Source organism: Rana temporaria, chromosome 7 (assembly GCF_905171775.1).
Source record: "Rana temporaria chromosome 7, aRanTem1.1, whole genome shotgun sequence".
In the NCBI taxonomy this organism is placed as follows: Eukaryota; Metazoa; Chordata; class Amphibia; order Anura; family Ranidae; genus Rana; species Rana temporaria.
The window spans coordinates 46876797-46898417 of record NC_053495.1 but is presented as its reverse complement, the minus strand read 5'-3'; the positions used below and the strand labels follow the sequence as shown (position 1 = coordinate 46898417).

Below are 21621 nucleotides of genomic sequence, written 5' to 3'. Positions count from 1 at the left end.
TCAGCAGAGCTAGCAAATTCACAGAGCTATCAGCAGAGGTATTTGTATATAACTTTTAAAGTTGGGATAACTGATGATCTATCTCATCTAGAATATAGATCTATTTTTGTACCTAACTCAAACCTTTTGAAAATTTTGAGATGGAGAAGTGGCAACAAATTGGTTATTATTTTAATAATTCTACTAAATTTATTTGAATGAGGCATTGGATCTCAATAAGCAAGCTTTAATAGAAGTGTCCTATATATTTCAAACAGTACACCCATCTATTTAAAATGCCGGTTGGACATTTTTATCACTACTTGTACAAATAAATTATTAACAAGTAATCTCTTAATGCTGTCTTTCTGCAATCTAACATTTCAAGAAATGTTTTTACAGAGTAGTAGAAGAAATAACATGTGTGTGCAAACAGGAGGGTTTACAACCCTTTTAAGCTAATTTTCACAAAAATGGATATGAGCTTTACCTTTCCCCTGGAACTCCAGGTAAACAAACATGTGTCAAAGATATTTGGAAACTTATGAAGCATGCGTGACGCTTCTTGAGGGTACTCAATGGGTTAAGATCACATAAATCTTTATTAGACTCTATTAAAATGACATACATAAGACTACAAACAAAATAAAAAACAAACAAAGACGAACCACCCAATCACCACCTAGTTGTAATAAGTGTGGTATACTATATTTATTTTTCTAATGTCTTTCGTAACGGTGGCCACTCGTGATTGCCAGCTGTACATATACAGTATAATTGAAAGAAATGCTATAGGCTTAAAAGGCTTGGACTGTTCCTCATATGCAAATATTAGGGTTGATATCTTGCTCCTTGTTGGCCAAATGTCTGACCATGTGGGGGTTTGACCATATGTAATGCTTGTAAATGTTTTCAAGATCTTATATCACACATGATCTCTATAGATTGTAATCCCATGGTCTCTCAATTGCATCCCTTTTAATAAAAACTGTGCTCCAGAGGAGACAATGCTGTAGATTATATTGAGTAAAGTCCCTCACACGAAAGAAACTTAATAAGCTGATGGTATATAGTTTCAAACAGACCAACTGTCTCCCTCTCAGGCCCCGTACACACGACCGAGGAACTCGACGTGCCAAACACATCGAGTTCCTCGTCGAGTTCGGTGTTGAAGCCGCCGAGGATCTCGGCGGGCCGACTTTTCCCATTGACTAACGAGAAAATAGAGAACATGTTCTCTATTCGGCCCAACGAGTTCCTCGTCGGCTTCCTCGCTGAAAAGTGTACACACGGCCGAGTTTCTCGGCAGAATCCAGCTCCGACCGAGTTTCTGGCTGAATTCTGCCGAGAAACTTGGTCGTGTGTACGGGGCCTCACAGATGAATCATGTAGTATAGGAATGTCTGCTGAATTTCAGACTATAGAAGTAAATTGTTCAAGTGCTATAGTCTAGCGGAGGCAATAGGGACCATATAGCGTGTTTTTAAACATCTTCTCTCTATAGAATCTAGCCACCTCCTTCGCACAGTCATGGGTGCTATCTTGTCACATGAGAATCATTAACCACTTAAGACCCGGAGCTTTAGGCCCCTTTCACATTGGACCTGTAGCCGCGGTGGCGGTATATCGCCGCTAAAAATAGCGGCGCTATACCGCCGGGATTGCTGCGGGAATCAGCCGCTAGCGGTGCGGTATTAACCCCAGGGAGCGGCCGATAAAGGGTTAATACCGCCCGCAATGCGCCTCTATAGAGGCGCATTGCAGGCGGTATTGCCGCGGTTTCCCATTGTTTTCAATGGGAAGGAGCGGTGAAGGAGCGGTATACATGCCGCTCCTCTCACCGCTCCAAAGATGCTGCTGACAGGAGATTTTTTTGTCTCCCGCCAGCGCATCACCTCAGTGTGAAAGCCCTCGGGCTTTCACATTGAGTCTGCAGTGAAGGAGTTTTTCAGGCGGGATAGCAGCGCTATTTTTAACGCTGTACCACCTGAAAAACTCCTCAATGTGAAAGGGGCCTTAGGCAGCTAAAGGACCCGGACAGTTTTTGCGATTCGGCACGGCGTCGCTTTAACTGACAATTGCGCGGTCGTGCGATGTGGCTCCCAAACAAAATTGGCGTTACTTTTTTCCCACAAATAGAGCTTTCTTTTGGTGGTATTTGATCACCTCTGCGGTTTTTCTTTTTTGCGCTATAAACAAAAATAGAGCGACAATTTTGAAAAGAATGCAATATTTTTAACTTTTTGCTATAATAAATATCCCCCAAAAATATATTAAAAAAATGTTTTCCTCAGTTTAGGCCGATACGTATTCTTCTAACTATTTTTGGTAAAAAAAAAAATCGCAATAAGCGTTTATCGGTTGGTTTGCGTGAAATTTATAGCGTTTACAAAATACGGGATAGTTTTATTGCATTTTTATAAAAAAAAAATTTTTACTACTAATGGCGGCGATCAGCGTTTTTTTTCCCGTGACTGCGACATTATGGCGGACACTTCGGACAATTTTGACACATTTTTGGGACCATTGTCATTTTCACAGCAAAAAAATTATTTAAAATGCATTGTTTACTGTGAAAATGACAATTGCAGTTTGGGAGTTAACCACAAGGGGGCGCTGAAGGGGTTATGTATGACCTCATCTGTGTTTCTAACTGTAGGGGGGTGTGGCTGTAGGTGTGACGTCATTGATTGTGGTTCCCTATATAAGGTATCACACGATCGATGACAGCGCCACAGTGAAGAACGGGGAAGCTGTGTTTACACACAGCTCTCCCCGTTCTTCAGCTCCGGGGACCGATCGCGGGACTCCAGCTGGCGCCCGCGACCCACGGCTAGGCACTTAAAGAGGACGTACCTGTACGTGCTTGTGCCCAGCCGTGCCATTCTGCCGATGTATAGGTGCAGGAGGCGGTCCTTAAGTGGTTAAAGTCCACAAGCATATACAAATAAGTATGATCTCTTCAATTGGGATATCCATTGTTTACCCACCATACCTCCCAACTTTTTGAGATGGGAATGAGGGACACTTATCAGCAAAAGTATGCAGGCATAGGACACACCCCTTTCCACACCCCTTAAAGGAGAATTGTAAAAAAAAACAAGATTGGTTAAACCCACAAGTGCTTTTTTTACCACTACTATTCCTTTATATTGGCTTTTAGAATTAACAAATGCAGCAATTTAGAAATTAGATTAAAGGTTTAGCACTGGGAAACACTGTTTGATAAATAAAAAGTGAATTTTATATACATCTATACAGATCAGACCAAAATGAGGGACAAATGAGGAGGAATGAGGGACAGAGGGACATTGCTCCAAATCAGGGACAGTCCCTCAAAATCAGGGACCCACATATGACCCACATATGCAATCAAGAGCTTAGCATATTCTCTCCAAACAATGTATCCAGCATCTAGCATGGGCATGGGGATTAAACAAAGTCCCAAAGTGAGCTTTGGGAGTTATTGTATGATATCTTAACCCATTAAGTGTCGTTTTATGCGTTTACAATTTTTTTCATATATATATATTTGTTTTACCTGGAGGTCCAGAGGAAAGGTAGAGCCCCTATCTATTTTTTGGGGGGATTGTTTGCATTGCCATGTATTTTACGGAGGGCTCCCTCATCTGGCTAGAATAGACCTTGTAGAATTAGGTAGCGATATTTTAACACAGTGGCCCGGATTCAGATAGAGATACGACGGCGTATCTTCCGGTGTATAGTTACCCCTGCTATGTGAGGGGTATCCTATGTTAACCACTTCCATACCAGGCACTTACGCAGCTTCCCGCCCAAGCCAATTTTCAGCTTTCAGCACTGTCGCACTTTGAATGGCAATTGCGCGGTCGTGCGACGCTGTACCCAAACAAAATTGGCGTCCTTTTCCCCCCACAAATAGAGCTTTCTTTTGGTGGTATTTTATCACCTCTGCGATTTTTTTTTTTTGCGCAACAACTAAAAAAAGGCTGAAAATTTGGAAAAAAAATTACGTTTTTATTTTTTTCTGTTATTTTTTTTGTAAATAAGTTTTCTCTTTCAATTACGGGCACTGATATGGCGGCACTAATGGGCACCGATGAGATGGCACTGATGGACATCGATGAGGTAGTACTGACGGGCACAGATGAGGTGGCACTGATTGGCGGCGCTGGTATGCGACACTGATGGGCACTCATAGGCGGCACTGATGGGCACACATAGGTGGCACTGATGGGCACACTTAGGCGGCACTGATGGGCACACATAGGCGGCACTGATGGGCACACATAGGCGGCACTGATGGGCATTCATGGGCGGCACTCATAGGCGGCACAGATGGCCACTCATGGGCGGCAATTATGGGTGGCACTGATGGATACTTATGGGTGGCACAGATGGGCACTGATAGGTGGGCACTGGGCATGGATGGGCACTGTGGGGTGGCACTGATGGACACTGTGGGGTGGCACTGATGGACACTGGGGTGGCACTGATGGACACTGTGGGGCAGCACTGATTGTGCCAGGTTGCCAGTCAGTGCCCATTTGTGGGCACTGATTGGCATCTTTTTTCTTTTTTAGACTTCTTTTTTTTTTTGCAGGCTTTTTTTTTTTTTTTTGCAGTTTGCGAGTGAGGAAGAGCCATCGACGGCTCTTCCTGTTTACATCGTGATCAGCCGTGAGTGGACACGGCTGATCACGTGGTAAAGAGTCTCCGCCGGAGGCTCTTTACCGAGATCGGAGATGCAGGGTGTCAGACTGACACCCCGCATCACCGATCGCCGTGATGCGCGCCCCCACGGGCGCCTGTGGCATGAAATCCTGCAGGACGTTCTAAAACGTCCTGTCAGGATTTCATAACCACTTCCCGGACGTAAATCGGCTATATGCCGGGCGGGAAGTGGTTAAGTATGGCCGTCGTTCCCGCGCCGAGTTTTGAATTTTTACATCGTTTGCGTACGTCGATTCAGAAAAGAGCTGGACGCAAGTTACGCTCACGCCGAAACCAATGACGTCCTAGCGACGTCATTTGGAGCAATGCACACTGGGAAAATTCGGGGACGCACCTGATTTAAATTGTAGATGCCCCCTAGCCACGGAATTTGAATTCCGCCGGGGGATTTACGATACGCCGCCGCAAGTTTTGAGGTAAGTGCTTTCTGAATTAAGCACTTGCCTCAAAAACTTGCGCCGGTGGATCTTAAATCAGAAGATCCGCTAACCTATCTGAATCCGGCCCAGTGTCATTCATGCCTAGGCAAGAAAGGAGTAAGTGCTGCCCTGCAGCACAAAAAAAAGCAAGATAAATAAAAAATAAAAATACTCAATTGAGGAAATGGGAGCGGGTTGGAGCCAGATGCAATTTGTTTCTTTGGGTGAAGGCCCGTATTAAGCTCAGAAGTCAGTGCTTTATCTTTTGCCTTACTGTTAGTCCTGTATTTACATACTATAACACCTCTTTTTGGTGCTCATGGAGAGCTCTAGAAGATACGAGTTGGTATGTTATTATTGTTTTGCTAGCAGTTGTAGTTATTAAAGTTTTAAACATATTTGCCTTAAATCACACATAGATAAAGATAACAAATCACAATGCATTTTTTTTCATCTGTATTCCAATTGTAATTAGCGGTTTACTCAGTACAATAGAAAGATATATATATTTCTATAGTTAATATAGGGGTTAAATATTTACATGGCATTACATACGTTAGGAAACCTATGCACCATCTCATGCCTGTGGAGCATCTCTTAACGGCAATTCTTTAGTGCACCAGATAATTCAGTGCTCAAACCTAAAATGTTTTATTAATTATAACAGAAAGAAAACATGCGTTCCTGTGGGTGCTACTGTTGCAACCTGAGCATTATAAAGTATTTTGCTCAGTTGTCTCCATAAGTTAGGCGAACAGTTACTTAATTTACTGTATTGAGAGATAGCTAAACAGACTGAGAGCAAAAAGGGGTGTTGACAAGCCAAACTTGTCCTTGGCCACAAACATAATGTGGTCATGGATATAATGGCCTTTACATGCTAACTACAGATTAATAATGGAGACATAAAATCTACGGTTTACAGTTATGCCGCGTACACACGATCGGTCAAACAGATGAGAACGGTCTGATGGACCATTTTCATCGGACCAAACCGATCGTGTGTGGGACCCATCCGTTATTTATCCATAGGTTAAAAAAAAGCAATCTTTTTTTAAATTTAACCGATGGATACCTAACCGATAGAAAAAAACAATCGTTTGTAGGCACGTCCATCGGTTAAAAATCCACGCATGCTCAGAATCAAGTCAACGCATGCTTGGAAGCATTGAACTTCGTCATTTTCAGCACGTTGTTGTGTTTTACGTCACCGCGTTCTGACATGATCGTTTTTTTAACCAATGGTGTGTAGGTACGACTGACCATCAGTCAGCTTCATCGGTTAACCAATGAAAACGATCCATCAAATCGTTTTCATCGGATGGACCGATCGTGTGTACAGGGCATAAGCTTGAGTATCTTGGATAAAGAATGTAATGTCGCGTACACACGATCAGGCTTTTGCCCGCCCAAATCTCATCGGAATTCCGACGGAATTCCATCGGAGAAAGATAGAACATGTTCTATATCTAAACTCTGATGGAATTCATCGGAATTTCCGATGAAAAAACTCCTATGGGGCTACACACGATCGGAATATCTGATGGAAAAAGTCCAAGGCATTAAAGTCTCTAAAAGCTCCTATATCCATGTCACATATTTATATTATAAAACATTAGGAAACCACCATCAAGATTATTATTTTATATATATGAGCTCCTAAAAGTAAAGACATATACAGTACATCATAAGCAAATACAAAAACAGTGTTATATTACCTAAATCACAATTCAAAACCAACATTTAATATTTATAAATCATATTCTATTTACTTTGACACTTGTTTTTTTTTTGTTTATGGCACAATCTAGAAAATGTTTTCTTTTTCCTTGACTCACCAGAGTTGATTTACCAAAGACAAATAAACTCTTCACGTTGCAAGGGAAGTTGCACTTTGCAATGAAATTACCCCCAGAGCGTGAACGAGGTGAAGCTCTGATGACTCTTATCATCCAATCATGTGCAAGCAAAAATTATGCTTTTTTTATTTTCCCAGAGCTTGATTGGATTTTCCTTACATTGTGAAATTTCGCCACATTTACTGAAGCCTCGTACACACGACAAGGCAAGTTTCTCCATTCCCATTGAGGAAATAGAGAACTTGCTCTCTTTTTGGCTCGTCGAGTTTCTCAACAGTTTCCTCGACGAAAATGTACACACGACCGGTTTCCTCTGCAAAAAAATATCTCACAGCAAGTTTCTTGCTGGTTTTTGCCGAGAAACTCGGTCATGTGTACGAGGCCTGAGGTCTGGAGAAAAATCCTCTGTGAAGTGCAACTTCCCTTGCAAAGTAAACACCCTAATTGCCTTTAATAAATTAATCCCACCGTCTAAACCTATTTAGGTACACAAATTGTAACTAAATTATATTATTGTGAATTGTTGACCAACCAAACAGAAAAGGCTAATGAAAGTCATCATGGAAATAAATAGAAGCATAATATACTGTATTTAACAAAAAATACACTTCTTATTTAACATTATATAATTTAATGAAATAAATGCAGTCTATAGATCCAATATTTTTATTTTATAGTAAGAAAAAGTTTATCAAAAATGTGTAAAATTATTATTATAATTGTTCTAATATTTTTTGTTATGCAATCAAATCTGGTAAAAAAAAATTCTTATGCCTTGTACACACGTTTGGAATTTCTGATGAAAAAAGTCAGACAGAATTTTTTCCATCGTAGTCTAGAAATTGAACATTCCGATCGTCTGTGAGGAACTCCGACGGAAGAAACAAAACACGCATGCTCATAATCAAGTCGACACATGCTCGGAAGCATTGAACTTCATTTTTCTCGGCTCGTCGTAGTGTTTTACGTCACCGCGTTTTGGACAATCGGAATTTGGTCTGACAGTGTGTACGCAAGACAGCTTGAACGGAATTCCGACGGAAAATTGCATCGGATTTTATCCCATCTGAAATTCCGATCGTGTGTACAAGGCATAAGTCATACTCTCCTGGAAGATTATCACAGGTATGTAGAATCCATGTAGAAACCCAGATTATAGTAAAGTTTAAGTATATTTATGCTAGTCCTACAAAAGTTTGCCTCACACACACATTTGGTTTAAAGAGAGACTCAGGCCTCGTACACACGACCGAGAAACTCGACGGGCGAAACACATCGTTTTCCTCGTCGAGTTCCTTGTTAGGCTGTCGAGAAACTCGACAAGCCAATTTTCTCCATTCCCGTCAAGGAAATAGAGAACATGCTCTATTTTTGGCTCGTCGAGTTTCTCGACAGTTTCCTCGATGAAAATGTACACACGACCGGTTTCCTCGGCAAAAAAATATCTCCCAGCAAGTTTCTTGCTGTTTTTTTGCCAAGAAACTCGGTCGTGTGTACGAGGCCTCACTCTAAAATACTTAAAATGTATCAATTTTAAGAAAGCATATCTAACTGCCTGCATAGGGTCCAGTTTTGGTTCAATACTTGTTTTACCTTGGAATACAATCTCACTTCAGGGCTGCTGTAAAAATATAGATAGACCCATCTACCTATTAGCTAAAAAAACAAAATTGGTGAAATATAATGCAATCCAAAAACAAATTTACATTTTATTTTACCTATTAAGTAGTTTGGACTAGACTACTTCTATCACATAATTAGGATATGAAGTTATTGATCCACAAACTAAAAATAAATAAATCTAATATAGTTTCCATCCCATCTAGAAAATGCTCAAGGAACCATAGTGACGTAAAGTGAAACCATATTACAGTAAACCACGCCTACAAATATATAAAAATACATGCTTACACTCTGTGTGCCCACAGTGTGTAATTGTATCTAGTCATTAATATTTATGGAATGTTTTTTTAAAATAATGCATGCAAAAAAATTAAGTGAAAATGTATGGGGCAGATCCACGTACATCGGCGCATTGTTGCGGCCGGCGTAGCGTATCTCTGATACACTACGCCACCGTAACTTACAGCGTAATTTCCTTATCCTCAAAGAATTTGCGCCGTAAGTTACGGCGGCGTAGTGTATCTATGGTGGCGTAAGGGCGCGCAATTCAAATCAATGTGATGGGGGCGTGTTTTATGTAAATACGTCGTGACCCGACTTAAATTAAGTTTTTTTTTAACGGCACATGCGCCGTCCATGGGGGTATCCCAGTGAGCATGCTCGAAATTAACCCGGAACAAGCCAATGCTTACGACGGTGACGTCATTCTACGCAAATCCCTATTCGCGAACGACTTACACAAACGACGTAAAAAATTCAAAAATCGACGTTGGAACGACGGCCATACTTAACATTGAGTCTGCCTCATATAGAAGGGGTAACTATACGCCGGAAAAAGCCGAACGCAAACGGCGTAAAAAAAAGCTCCGGCCGGATGTACGTTCGTGGATCGCCGTATCTAGCTAATTTGCATACTCGACGCGAAATTCGACGGAAACGCCACCTAGCGGCCAGCGGAGAAATGCACCTATGAACCGACGGCGTACTAAGACGTACGCCTGTCGGATCGAGCCCAGATGCAGTCATATCTTGTTTTGTAGATACAAAACAAAGATACGACGCGGGAACTTTGAAATTACGCGGCGTATCAATAGATACGCCGGTGTAATTCTTCTGTGGATCTGGCCCTATATCTTCATAAAATTTTAGATATCAACAATTGCCTGCACCCAACTGGATGTTTGAAGAGAAAAAAAAAAGATATGCTACACTAGCACACATAGCTACTTTTAATAAATCAACCCTTGTTGCTTATATTGATCTCTGTATGTGTTTTACTTTACGTTGCCAAATGTCATCCTCCCTTACCTCCTCTATTCTTGTAGCATGGGTATGGAAATCTCCAAACATTTTAGATATCAACAATTGCCTTCACCCAACTGGATGTTTGAAGCGAAAAAAAAGATATGTTACTCTAGCATACATAACTACTTTTAATAAATAATCCCATGTTGTTTATATTGATATACTGTATGTATGCATTTTAGTTTACGTTGTAATGCTGCATACTTTAATCCAATGTGCTCAAAGCATTTTTATTTTCTTTAAAGGAAAAAAACAAACAAACTATATTAATGAACAGAGGGAACTGTCCAGCACTTGACAACATAGGCAACTCAGCCGAATGTCATCCTTCCTTACCTCCTCCATTCTTGTAGCAAAGGTATGGAAACCTCCACACATTTCCCAGCCCGATAATTTCCCCTGCCACAGACAGCACAAATTCCACTTTATTATTCCAGTGGCCTCTTTCATTGACTTTCTTGTCATTGCTGTGGACCAGGATGGGACTTGAAGCTTCAGCATCCAAAGCATCCTCAGGTTTCCCATTAATAACAGGAATAGTCTTTTCAGCTGTCATGATTCTTGCTTAACCTGTCAATGCGAAAAGAGATTTACCCTTTGATTGTTGCCATGATAAACCTACAAAAATCTTTGTTTCTCAATATCGATAGGTGTCCTGTAAAATAATTCAATGTGAAGTTGCCAATGTAAACACATTCCAGTCTGGTTAATGAATCCACTTTGCCAATGACTTTCAGCTGTTTTGCACCAATGATACAACATTTCATTTTAAAGCATGTATTATTATTCTTATGTGTAGTGTTTGTGATTATACTATATGGGAGAGAACCAACTGTTAAATGTCTCTGGCTGTTGTGTTGCATTTATGAGAAGCACAAGTTTATAGATTAATAGCTATGTTATATTTTCCTATAAAATACTAGATGACCCATACCCAATATGCATCTCTCCACCTCGTGCATATTTTAAGCTACTGAGATGTGTTTGTGTTTTTTTAGATTTCCTTTGCTGCTCTTACGATGTTCAAGATCCAAGGATTGAGCTAAGAGAACGCTGGTCAACAGTCAATTGAATTGAGCAAAACACAGACATTAAATCACACTTACCCTAGTATTGTTTCAGCACGGGGATAATAGTGGATGGTAGCAATGATGATACTGTTCACATTACCCATAAAATGGATAATTTGCAAATGTTCTGTCTTTGCAGGAGTGATGTGATAGCAGCCTCCTCCTGTTCACTCCCCCTCCTCTTCCTCCCCCTCTCCCAGACTATCCATCTCATTCTGTTGCTCTGTAGTCTAGTGAATGCATCTAAGGTGCTCAATGGTTAAACACTAAGCACTGTTTTTCTTTATTGGTTTAATACCTTTGCATGATAGGCAGGAAATCTTTATTTACATTTTAAAACAGCACATGTTCAGTACTGGTTGCTATATTCACATGGTCCGGACAGCTTCTCTGCATTATTTTACACTGACAATATGTGGCTTCCACTAATTCTGATCTGATGTTATGTATGCATTACAGGAGGCACCTGACATACACAATGCACATATAGACCAAAATGCATATTTGTGATTTCTTGCTCTTTAGAAAGAATGCAAGATGGCTTAGAATTGCTTCTTTACCAATCAAAAAAAGGGCTTGTCAAGATTTCGGTCCAGAGTATTTAGTTGGATTGTTGTGCACAGTTGAGCTTAAAGTGTATCTAAACTCAAAGCCAAAAAGTTTATATACACTATATTACCCAACATATTGTGACCCCTGCCTACCCCCCTTACACACACACACATGAACTCCCAGCAGGGTCCAAACATTGCTGAGCGAGTTTGGGGTGGAGGAAATTGGCTAGCCTGCACAGAGTACTGACCTTAACCCAATAGAACACCTTTGGGAAACTGCGAGACATGCCTTCTCATCCAACATCAGTGCCTGACCTCACAAATGCGCTTCTGGAAGAATGGTTAAAGGGGTTGTAAAGGTAAAAAAAAATCCTAAATAGCTTCCTTTACCTTAGTGCAGTCCACCTTTACTTACCTCATCCTTCGATTTTGCTTTTAAATGTCCTTATTTCTTCTGAGAAATCCTCACTTTCTGTTCTTCTGTCTGTAACTCCATTTAATGCAAGGCTTTCTTCCTGGTGTGGAGTGTCGTGCTCGCCCCCTCCCTTGAGGGGGTTAGTTAGGCAACTCAGTTCCCCTCTAGTGCCCAGCACTCAGACCAAGGCATCACTTCCTGCCTACAGAGGAGGGAGGGGGGGAGTTTCTTCCTGGACCAGAGCAAAGGATCTGGGGATTTGTAGTCTTGCAGCCAAACATCACTGTATTTCAGAGCCCTTTCTGAACTACACGCCACAGAAAGCTGCCCAACTAAAGGATTGTGGGAGAGCCTATAATATATTTGACTTGTTACTGGCAGGCTCTCTCTTTGTCCGGGGACTTCAGACAGGACGGTTGGAGGCTGTTGTTCCACACTCAGATGCTACAACTGTTGACATGGTAACAGCCTGCTGTGCCACAAATGCGCTCTTACTGTGGAGGCCCAGGGACTCGCATGGCTCATCTTGCACTTTTGGAGACTGCAACTGTACCAGGATCGGTGACCGGGCAGTTGGCCACCTTTCAGTTACTCAGTTGCATAAAGACACTGCTAGCACACATTGTTATAACCCAGCTCATAGAGGAATTTTTCTGCCACCACCTCAGTTTGTTCACAGGCCTGACATATCCATCCTTTATCACTTTTCATCATTAAAGGGCCCCAACTGCTAGCAGAAGACCACATTCTTCTCTTGAATTGACTCTACCCAAGATCACTGATAACTTTTTATTTACTTTACTTAAAGAGGCACTCTATAATTATATTAAGTAATTGGCAAAAGGTATTTAGTTGGTCCCATTATAGCAAGGGGAAAAAATATGTGGTGTAAACTGCGCTAATAGTATAAAATAAACCATGTAACAAAAATAATTTTTTTGCTATAATGCAAACAATGATGAAGCTGCGATCGCTGTGTTGTATAGACAGTGGACGAAGTGGAAAAAAGGAAAGAATTGCGCTAATATCTAGTGAGCAAAATACATAATGACATATGATAATAAATATATGCATATATATAGTGAAAAGAAGGAAAACACCAATGCAACCCAATACATGAAATTGTGAACTCATGGGTGTGTCCTCATACGTAAAAAAAGCCCCTAGTTGCTCAAAAAAAAGGGCTGATGCAATCAAAAATCAAAACAAAAAATAAAAGATATTAAATTAAAAATAAATGTCCAAATGTTCAAAAAGTAAAACACAGGAGGAAGAAAAGAAGAGTTTGAATCCTCCTCGACCCAGGTGTGAAAAGTCCTAATTAATATGAACTTGTGCAAAACATTGTGGCAAATGTTGATAGGTGATAATCCAAGGAAGACCTCCACCAAAAGACATACAAATCTGCTTACCAGAACGAGTTGGTCCATTAATTACAGGGGACCACAAGTCGCATGTAGTATATAGCAAACTGCTGGGCTCAATGGGGAATGGACAGCCTGGTGTGGATCATCTCCTTAATCAGTGGCTCCAATGGTAGTATTCACATGTATGGAAAGACAAGGATGCCTCGATAGTGTAAAAACTTTTTAAAATGTATTGATAACAAATTCATATGGGTTAAAAACTCACAATTTGCAGTAGAAAAAACAGCCTTAAATCTGCAGCACCGGCCGGTCGCATGCAGATAAACCCGTCATGGTAGGAATCATGGAGCAGTCCAGGGGGTAATGCCAGTGAGCCACTCGATCTGCCCGACTAGTTTTGTGAGAAATCACTTTATCAAAGGGCACGGGTGGCCACTGTATCACCCCCTAAATATATCTAAAAATATCAGCTCTCAGCGTCATTGCCTTCATGCGCACGCATGAGCACGCATGCGCGCCACTGTGAGGAACCAAGCCTCGATATTGGGGCATATCAGAATGCGCCACGTCATCGCGAGGACCAAGCCTCGCTATGGAATTGGTCACGCCGCTGAAGCGCACGCGCAGACAAGAAGCCGAGGAAACCAAACCTCGCTTCAAACCACCAATCACCCATCGGATTCGACCAGGTGGGCGTGGCAGACTACACAGCGCTGTGGGAACAATATAACACAGAGCGAGCCTGCAGTAACCAAACAGGCAGCGCTCTGTGTTAGACTCAAACCAATGTATTTGTACAATGCTAAAAATAAACATTCTGCAAAACAAACAGTTTGAACCCCATACTGGCAGCATGAGGCCAAGGTGCGACCCTGATTAGAACGCCAGGGTGATGCATCCCCGGTCCCAAGCCCACCACGTAAGGGGCTAAAACTATGTACTGATGTCAGAATGGGAATCACAGTAAAGGATCCCAAAGACACCAGATACGCAAATGAGCTGTGTCAATGCGGGCATGAACAGTGTCCACAAGAGACACAATAATGGAAATACATATTAAAATAGATTATAAAAATATGAAAAAATTGTATATGGAAAAAATATTAAAATATATATATAAAATAAAATATATAAAATATATATTATATAAAAATATAAAAATATGAAATATAAAAAATGAAGATTACATTTACATATTGTCAGTTAGATCAGCCAAGATAAACATATTTGTAAACATTAACAGTTACATCAGCCAAGATAAACATATTTGTGGATAATGTCTAGCACTCAGCACAAAAAGCATGGATGAAAATAGACAAAATGAAAAAAAGGGGCTAGCCCAATATTCTCAATGTCCCTACAGTCCTACTGATGATTAATAGGTCTCCATACCAAATGTCCAAAGTGGCTGTAACTCTTAGATGTCAATCCACAGAGGCAGAATACATCCAATTGCACCCCATAAGAGTTGTTAATAAAGGCATTGATGTCGGTGTCTATGTTCAACCCGTATGGCGTGTATGTTTTAAGGCGGCATATCCAAGCCATCTCTTGCTTGGAGATCTCGCGAACCATCAAGCTACCCCTCCAGTGAGGTTGGTATTTGTCTATCCCCACAAAGAGGGTATTGGAGGGATCCCTGTTGTGTACTAGGTCATAATGATGTGAGACTGAGTGCTTGTCAAATCCCTGTCTAATCCTAGCAATATGCTCATTCAATCTTACCCTCAGTGCCCTTTTGGTCCTCCCAACATATTGGAGGCCGCAGGGGCACTGGATAAGATAAACTACTCCCTTGGTCGAGCAAGTGATAAAAGGCTCAACTTCGTATGTTCGACCAGTTTTGGTGGATTGGAAGGAGCATATTTTTCTATCATGACAGCTATTCAAGGAACAAACTTGACATTTTCTACACTTGAAGTAGCCAGTCAGATTTTGTAGGAAGGATCTGGATCCCCTAGGGGGGTCTTAGACACTATGAGCTATTTGGCTACCCAATGTAGAAGCCCCTTTGAAGACGATGATAGGTCTCTCTGGCAGGATGGGAGCCAGAACGTGGTCTGTAGTTAGAATGTGCCAATGCTTTTGAATCAACTTCTTAATTTTGTGATATTGAACAGAAAAGGTGGTAACAAAGGTATGGCAAACCTATTTCCCCTATCTGCCTTAATCTGGTTGCTCAAAAGATGCTCCCTTTCCACGACTTTGGTTTTGTCAATCAGCTGGGACAAGGAAGTGCTGTCATAACCCTTCTCGATAAATCGGTCAGAAAGTGTCAAGGCCTGGCTTTCAAAAGATTTGACATCCGTACAGTTGCATCTTAGGCGCGTGAACTGTCCCTGGGGGACCGATTTCAGCCAGGCTGGTAGATGACAGCTGTCTAGTGGAATATAGGAATTCCTATCAGTGGATTTAAAGAAAGTAGTGGTTATGAACTTGTCATCTTTAATAAGAATTTTGAGATCTAGGAAGTTGATGTCTTCTCTGCTGGCCTCAAACCCAAACGAGATACCTCTGGTGTTGTTGTTTAACCCCAACATGAACTCCCTAAGGTCAGGTTCGCTGCCATCCCATAGGAGGAGGACGTCGTCAATGTACCTGGCCCAGAGCACTATCTCCGGTCTCCGGCAAGCATGGACGACATCCTCCTCCTATTTGGCCATAAAATGGTTGGCCAGGCTGGGGGCGTATTTAGCCCCCATAGCGACCCCCCTGTCCTGTCTGTAGAATTGATTATCAAAAAAGAAATAGTTATGGCTAGCTGCTTATTGCAGCAGTTCCATAATATAATCAATCTGAATCTGAGCCAATCCTGAGTTCCTCACCAAATAAAGAGAAACTGCCTCCAGTCCCAAATGGTGCAGGATAATGGTATAGAGCGAAGTGACGTCGGCAGTCACCATCCACAGACCTGGTTTGGGAGTGATGTCAGCCAACATGTTGATGACATGTTTGGTGTCTTTAATGTAAGAGGGAATCATCTGGACTGGGGGCTGCAGAAAAAAATCAATGTACTTGCCCACCCAGGATGTGATGGAATCAATGCCACTAACTATGGGGCGTCCCGGGGGGCAAGTCTGATTCTTATGGATTTTGGGTATGTGAAAGATTACCGGCGTGCAAGGGGCAGTAACCCGTCGATCACGGGCTACCTGCCGACCGCGGGTAGGTGATAGGTAGACCAGGAACAGGTCTGTGCTGCGGACCCCCACTGCTAACTGTCAGTATTCTTTCCGGTCTCAGCCGCCTCCGCCAAGCCTTTGGGATTTCTCTCACTATTTCTGTCACTAGTGAACAGCGGAGAGCGAGAGGCAGAACAGCACATGACAGAGGGCAGGCAGAGGAGCTGGTCAAATTACCCTTTCTATTTATCCTGCAGGTGATTTGTTGCTAGGTCCTAAGCAACCAATCACCAGTTTTTTAATATGAAAAGTCCCTCTGGCAGCTTCTGCTCCAGCCCTCTGTCCAGAACTGTGCTGCTTTTCGGTCTACTGTGCAATTGAATAGTTGAATAGTGCAATGGGAGGGAAGTGGTAGGGGAATAGGACACCATTGTGTGTGTGTGGGGGGGGGGGTGTGAAGGGGGCAGGGCCACCCTCATAGCAGTGTTCTCTGCCCCTTCACATGACCTCCCCAATCCCTGCATTCTGATCACAACCTACTCCTGATCCCTGCATTCTGAGCACAGTGCACTACAAAACCCCCATTCTGAGCGCAACGCACTCCTGATCCCTGCATTCTGAGCATAACACGCTCCTGATCCCTGCATTCTGAGCACAATGCACTCCTAAACCCTGCATTCTAAACGCAACACATTCCTAATCTCTGTATTCTGAGTATAACACACTCCTGATCCCTGCGTTTTGAGTGCAACGCACTCCTGATCCCTGCACTCTGAGTGCAACACACTCCTGATCCCTGCATTCTAAGCAAAACGCACTCCTGATCGCTGCATTTTGAGCACTCCGCACTCCTGATCCCTGCATTCTGAGCGTAATGCACTCCCGATCCCTGCACTCTAAACGTAACACACTCCTGATCCCTGAATTATGAGCATAACACACTCCTGATCCCTGCATTCTGAGTGTAACACACTCCTGATCCATGCATTTTGAGCGAAACACACTCCTGATCCCTGCATTCTGAATGCAACACACTCCTGAACCCTGAATTCTGTGTGTAACACACTCCTAAACCCTGCATTCTGAGGGTAACACACTCCTAAACACAGCATTCTGACCCTAGCGCACTTTTGAACTCTGCATTCTGAGCGTAGCGCACTCCCAAACCCTGCACTCTCTTGCAATACTTATTTTTTATGTCCACTGCATTTGCAATCTACATTTGGGGTTAACAATGTATCATCACCCACAGTAGATCACAAAGGCAAAAAAGGGGAAAACTGCGCTAGACAACAACAAAATTATTTCAATAAAGACCAGAGGCTGCAATTTGATGAGATAAACACAAACAACATTATACAGGTAAAAACTGCGCCAACAGAAAAAAACTAGCAACCGAGTGCTAGTCTAAATTGTTAAAGAATAAAGTCTATAACTTCCAAATCTAAATGAATAGTTTGGATTGTAAATGAAAGAGAGTCCCAAATGTGCAGGATGGATCACATCAGAGCCCACAAACAGGACAGACAGCACCACTGTGAACTGGACTTCCGTGAGAAAACCACCACCATATGGAAAGCCGCTTACCAGAACAAACAGGCTTATACAGCATTAAGCATAAAACTCCGTCCGTGGGTTGAAACACTGGATTGCAAGGACCCCAGAGAATACATTTCCGATGGTAAACTTAAATGCTCGTAGGTAATGTAGTCCCAGTTCATGGATTAGAGAAGAAACGGACCATAGCGTAATTCCGTATACATTTTTTTATAAAATCGAAAAAGAAATGTACTTACAAACATGAGTTGTTTAAGAGCATATAAACAGATGCCGGCCGGCACTATGGGAGCCCTTCCTCCTTCTGTTGAGCACGGTGACGTCAGTGTACACTGCTTTTTATACGGAATTACGCTATGGTCCATTTCTTCTCTAATCCATGAACCAGGACTACATTACCTACGAGCATTTAAGTTTACCATCGGAAATTTATTCTCTGGGGTCCTTGCAATCCAGTGTTTCAACCCACGGTTGGAGTTGTATGCTTAATGCTGTATAAGCCTGTTTGTTCCAGTAAGCAGCTTTCCATATGGTGGTGGTTTTCTCACGAAAGTCCAGTTCACAGTAGTGCTGTCTGTCCTGTTTGTGGGCTCTGATGTGATCTATCCTGCACATTTGGGACTCACTTTCATTTACAATCCAAACTATTCATTTAGATTTGGAAGTTATAGACTTTGGCATGGATTCAGATAGAATTTACGTTGGCGTATCTATTGATACGCCGCGTAAGTTCTAGGAAGTGACGGCGTATCTTCTTTCTGAATTCAGAAAGCAAGATACGCCAGAATTTTACTAAGATACGGCCGGTGTAAGTCTCTTACACCGTCGTATCTTAGTTGCATATTTACGCTGGCCCCTAGGTGGCACTTCCAGAGATTTACGCGTAGAATATGTAAATTAGGTAGATACGCCGATTCAGAAACGTATGTGCGCCCGGCGCATTTTTTTACGTCGTTTACGTAAGGCTTTTTCTGGCGTAAAGTTACCCCTGCTATATGAGGCGTACGCAATGTTAAGTATGAATGTGTCACGGTCTGGAGTCAGGCTCAGAGGCCAATTGCTATAGCAGTGACAGAACAGGTATACAGACAGTAGAGAAGTCCAGGAACAGGCCGAGGGTCAAACACAGGTGGTTGCAGATTGGGATCAGGCAATAGAGAAGTCCAGGAACATGCCGAGGGTCAAACACAGGTTGTTGCAGATTGGGATCAGGCATCAGACCAAAATCTCTGAGCGGACATGTCCGATGAAAATGGTCCGCGGACCGTTTTCATCGGACATGTTCGCTCGTCTGTACAAGGCCTAAGAAGTAACTTGAGCCATTTTTTAAAACGTATTTAATACAACAATGACCAATGAATTGTTGTGTCTGCTGCCCCTTTACCCTGTGCTGGGTATTATTGGTGAGCAATCTTGGTCTAACTATGTCTGAACCTAGAGTGTCAGAAGGGCAGAGGAGTTTACAGGGTCATGGCAGCACCAGAGGACAAGTATCATCTAGTGGCTCCTATGGGGGTAGAGCTACAAAAGTATGCTACATATTCTTACAATAAAATACCATGAAGAAAAGTAGACTTAAATATACCAGGTAGATTAACAACAAAGGGTCAATACAAGAAAAATAGGAGATACCCATAGCAGGCCTGGATGGACAAATATAGTAATAGTTACTTGCACGATATATACAGTATGCTAATACCTAAACCTATTAGAAGGCTTACCCTCAAGGAAGGAACAACACAGGCCACCATGAGTATAGTAATCTTTAATATAATAGGCACACTTAAAGTCTCACTATTTAATTGTTCTGCTGTTTGTGATACTTATACAGTAAAGGATGTGGTGCCCATGATGACATACCAATCCAAACAGATTATATGTACATATCTCAACACTTAAAGAGTGTGTGCTTCTCTAGGCCTCACTTGGGAGCACCTACTGGCAAAAAAGTGGCCTAGGTGCAATGACATGTCTAATGCCGGGTACACACCATCACTTTATGTGATGAAAAAAAACGACATTTTTTGTGAAGTAAAAAACAACGTTTTTGAAACTTCAATTTTCAAAAACGACGTTGCCTACACACCATCGTTTTTTCACAATGCTCTAGCAAAGCGAGGTTACGTTCAGCACTTTTTTCTATTGAAGCTCGCTTCATAACTAGCTTCTGAGCATGCGCGGGTTTAAAAACGTTGTTTTTTAAACGTCGTTTTTGCTACACATATATGAAGGACTTGAGTCTAAGGTCCCCGAACCAAAGAGTCAAGAATGGAGTGGGGGGCCAATAGGACTATTAGCGGTACCAATAAACAATTACAGAAAGAAATAAGAAAAAAATTAAAAATGCATAATTTTTATTGAAAGACATATACAGACAGTTACAGGATAAAAAATGTGACAACCATCCAGCAGCGCCAAAGTTGACGTCCCCAAAGTGGGAAAACATAACGATGGGTAGGGGGTTGCAACAGTTCTCAACTAGTTTCGCGGACTAAAAACCGCTTCATCAGGAGAGGATCTAAGAAGGTCTACCAGAGGGGTACAACGAGCGGGACCAGACAACAAAACCCCCACGGTGGCCAGCAAGGACACATATGTGGAGGGACCTTCGGGACAAGCGAGGTAACGGTGGATAGGGGGATCCCGGGGACAGGAGCCCCATAGTGGCACATATTGGGGTACAACTGTGCCAGGTTAGTAGGTGTATGTGTTACAAGGGACCAGACGTGGTCCAGGCAAAGCATCAGGGTAATGATGCTGCGAGACAAACAGTGCACTTGGCTGGGTAGAGCCACAGCAGTCCCGGGGTCCGGCGAAGGTGCTACACAAAAACATTTTTTGTGAAACAAAAAACGACGTTTTGAAAAACGACACAAAAAATTGAAGCGTGCTTCAATTTTTTTTCGTCGTTTTTCACAAGACATAAAACGACGTTTTCCCCCACACACGGTCATTTAAATTGACGTTTTTAAAAACGTCATTTTTTTTCATCACATAAAGTGATGGTGTGTTCGCGGCATTAGAAACACAATTCTAAAACAAAATGCAGTTATCCAATGAGGCTTTCTTTGAAACATTTCAAGTCTGCCACCCCATCTGAAAAGGTATTTAGTGCCCACAATAGACTTGTACAGGAATAATATAAAATTGTCTTTTAACAAGATGACATGTGAATTACATAGAACAGAAGCATAACCTAATACTGTAGTTACAGCTGATACGACATATTATCACTTTGTCAAAGCATGAAGTGGAAATAAAAATACAGAAATGGACTTTATGTGCTCAGTCGCATTATATGTTATCGGTGTCCTCAATATCTTTATAATTTGCAATTACAGTCAGAGCCCCTACAGGGTTTGGATCAGCTGTTAGCTTGTTACATTGCTAGAACATCAGAAATAACATGATCTTGTGATGTTTTTGAGGATGTTGAAAGGATTTGTAAAGGTGATAGACCCTTTTCAAAGTTAAAAGCTTCTGCTTCTACCGATCATGAATAGAAAAAAATAAAAGCAACAAGAATCAATTTAAATCTCTAGGTTTACTCTTTTATCATTCATGTCATATATTTTGTGTTCTCTTAATTAAACTTCTTAAAATAAATTCAGTCGGTAACATTTTTGAAATCTTCACAC

The 21621-nt window shown here is 41.8% G+C and overlaps 1 protein-coding gene across 1 annotated transcript in view; it reads right to left on the bottom strand.

The window, feature by feature from the left end:
• SLC6A11 (solute carrier family 6 member 11) overlaps positions 1-11158 on the bottom strand; it is a 237013-nt gene extending 225855 nt beyond the window's left edge. Inside the window, exons 1-2 of the mRNA XM_040359316.1 lie at positions 11005-11158; positions 10235-10468 (exon numbers count right to left, since the gene is read on the bottom strand). Coding sequence (XP_040215250.1) covers positions 10235-10454 — 220 coding nt within the window. The 5' untranslated portion in view covers positions 10455-10468; positions 11005-11158. The remainder of the gene's footprint in view (positions 1-10234; positions 10469-11004) is intronic.
• Positions 11159-21621: the final 10463 nt, after the last annotated feature.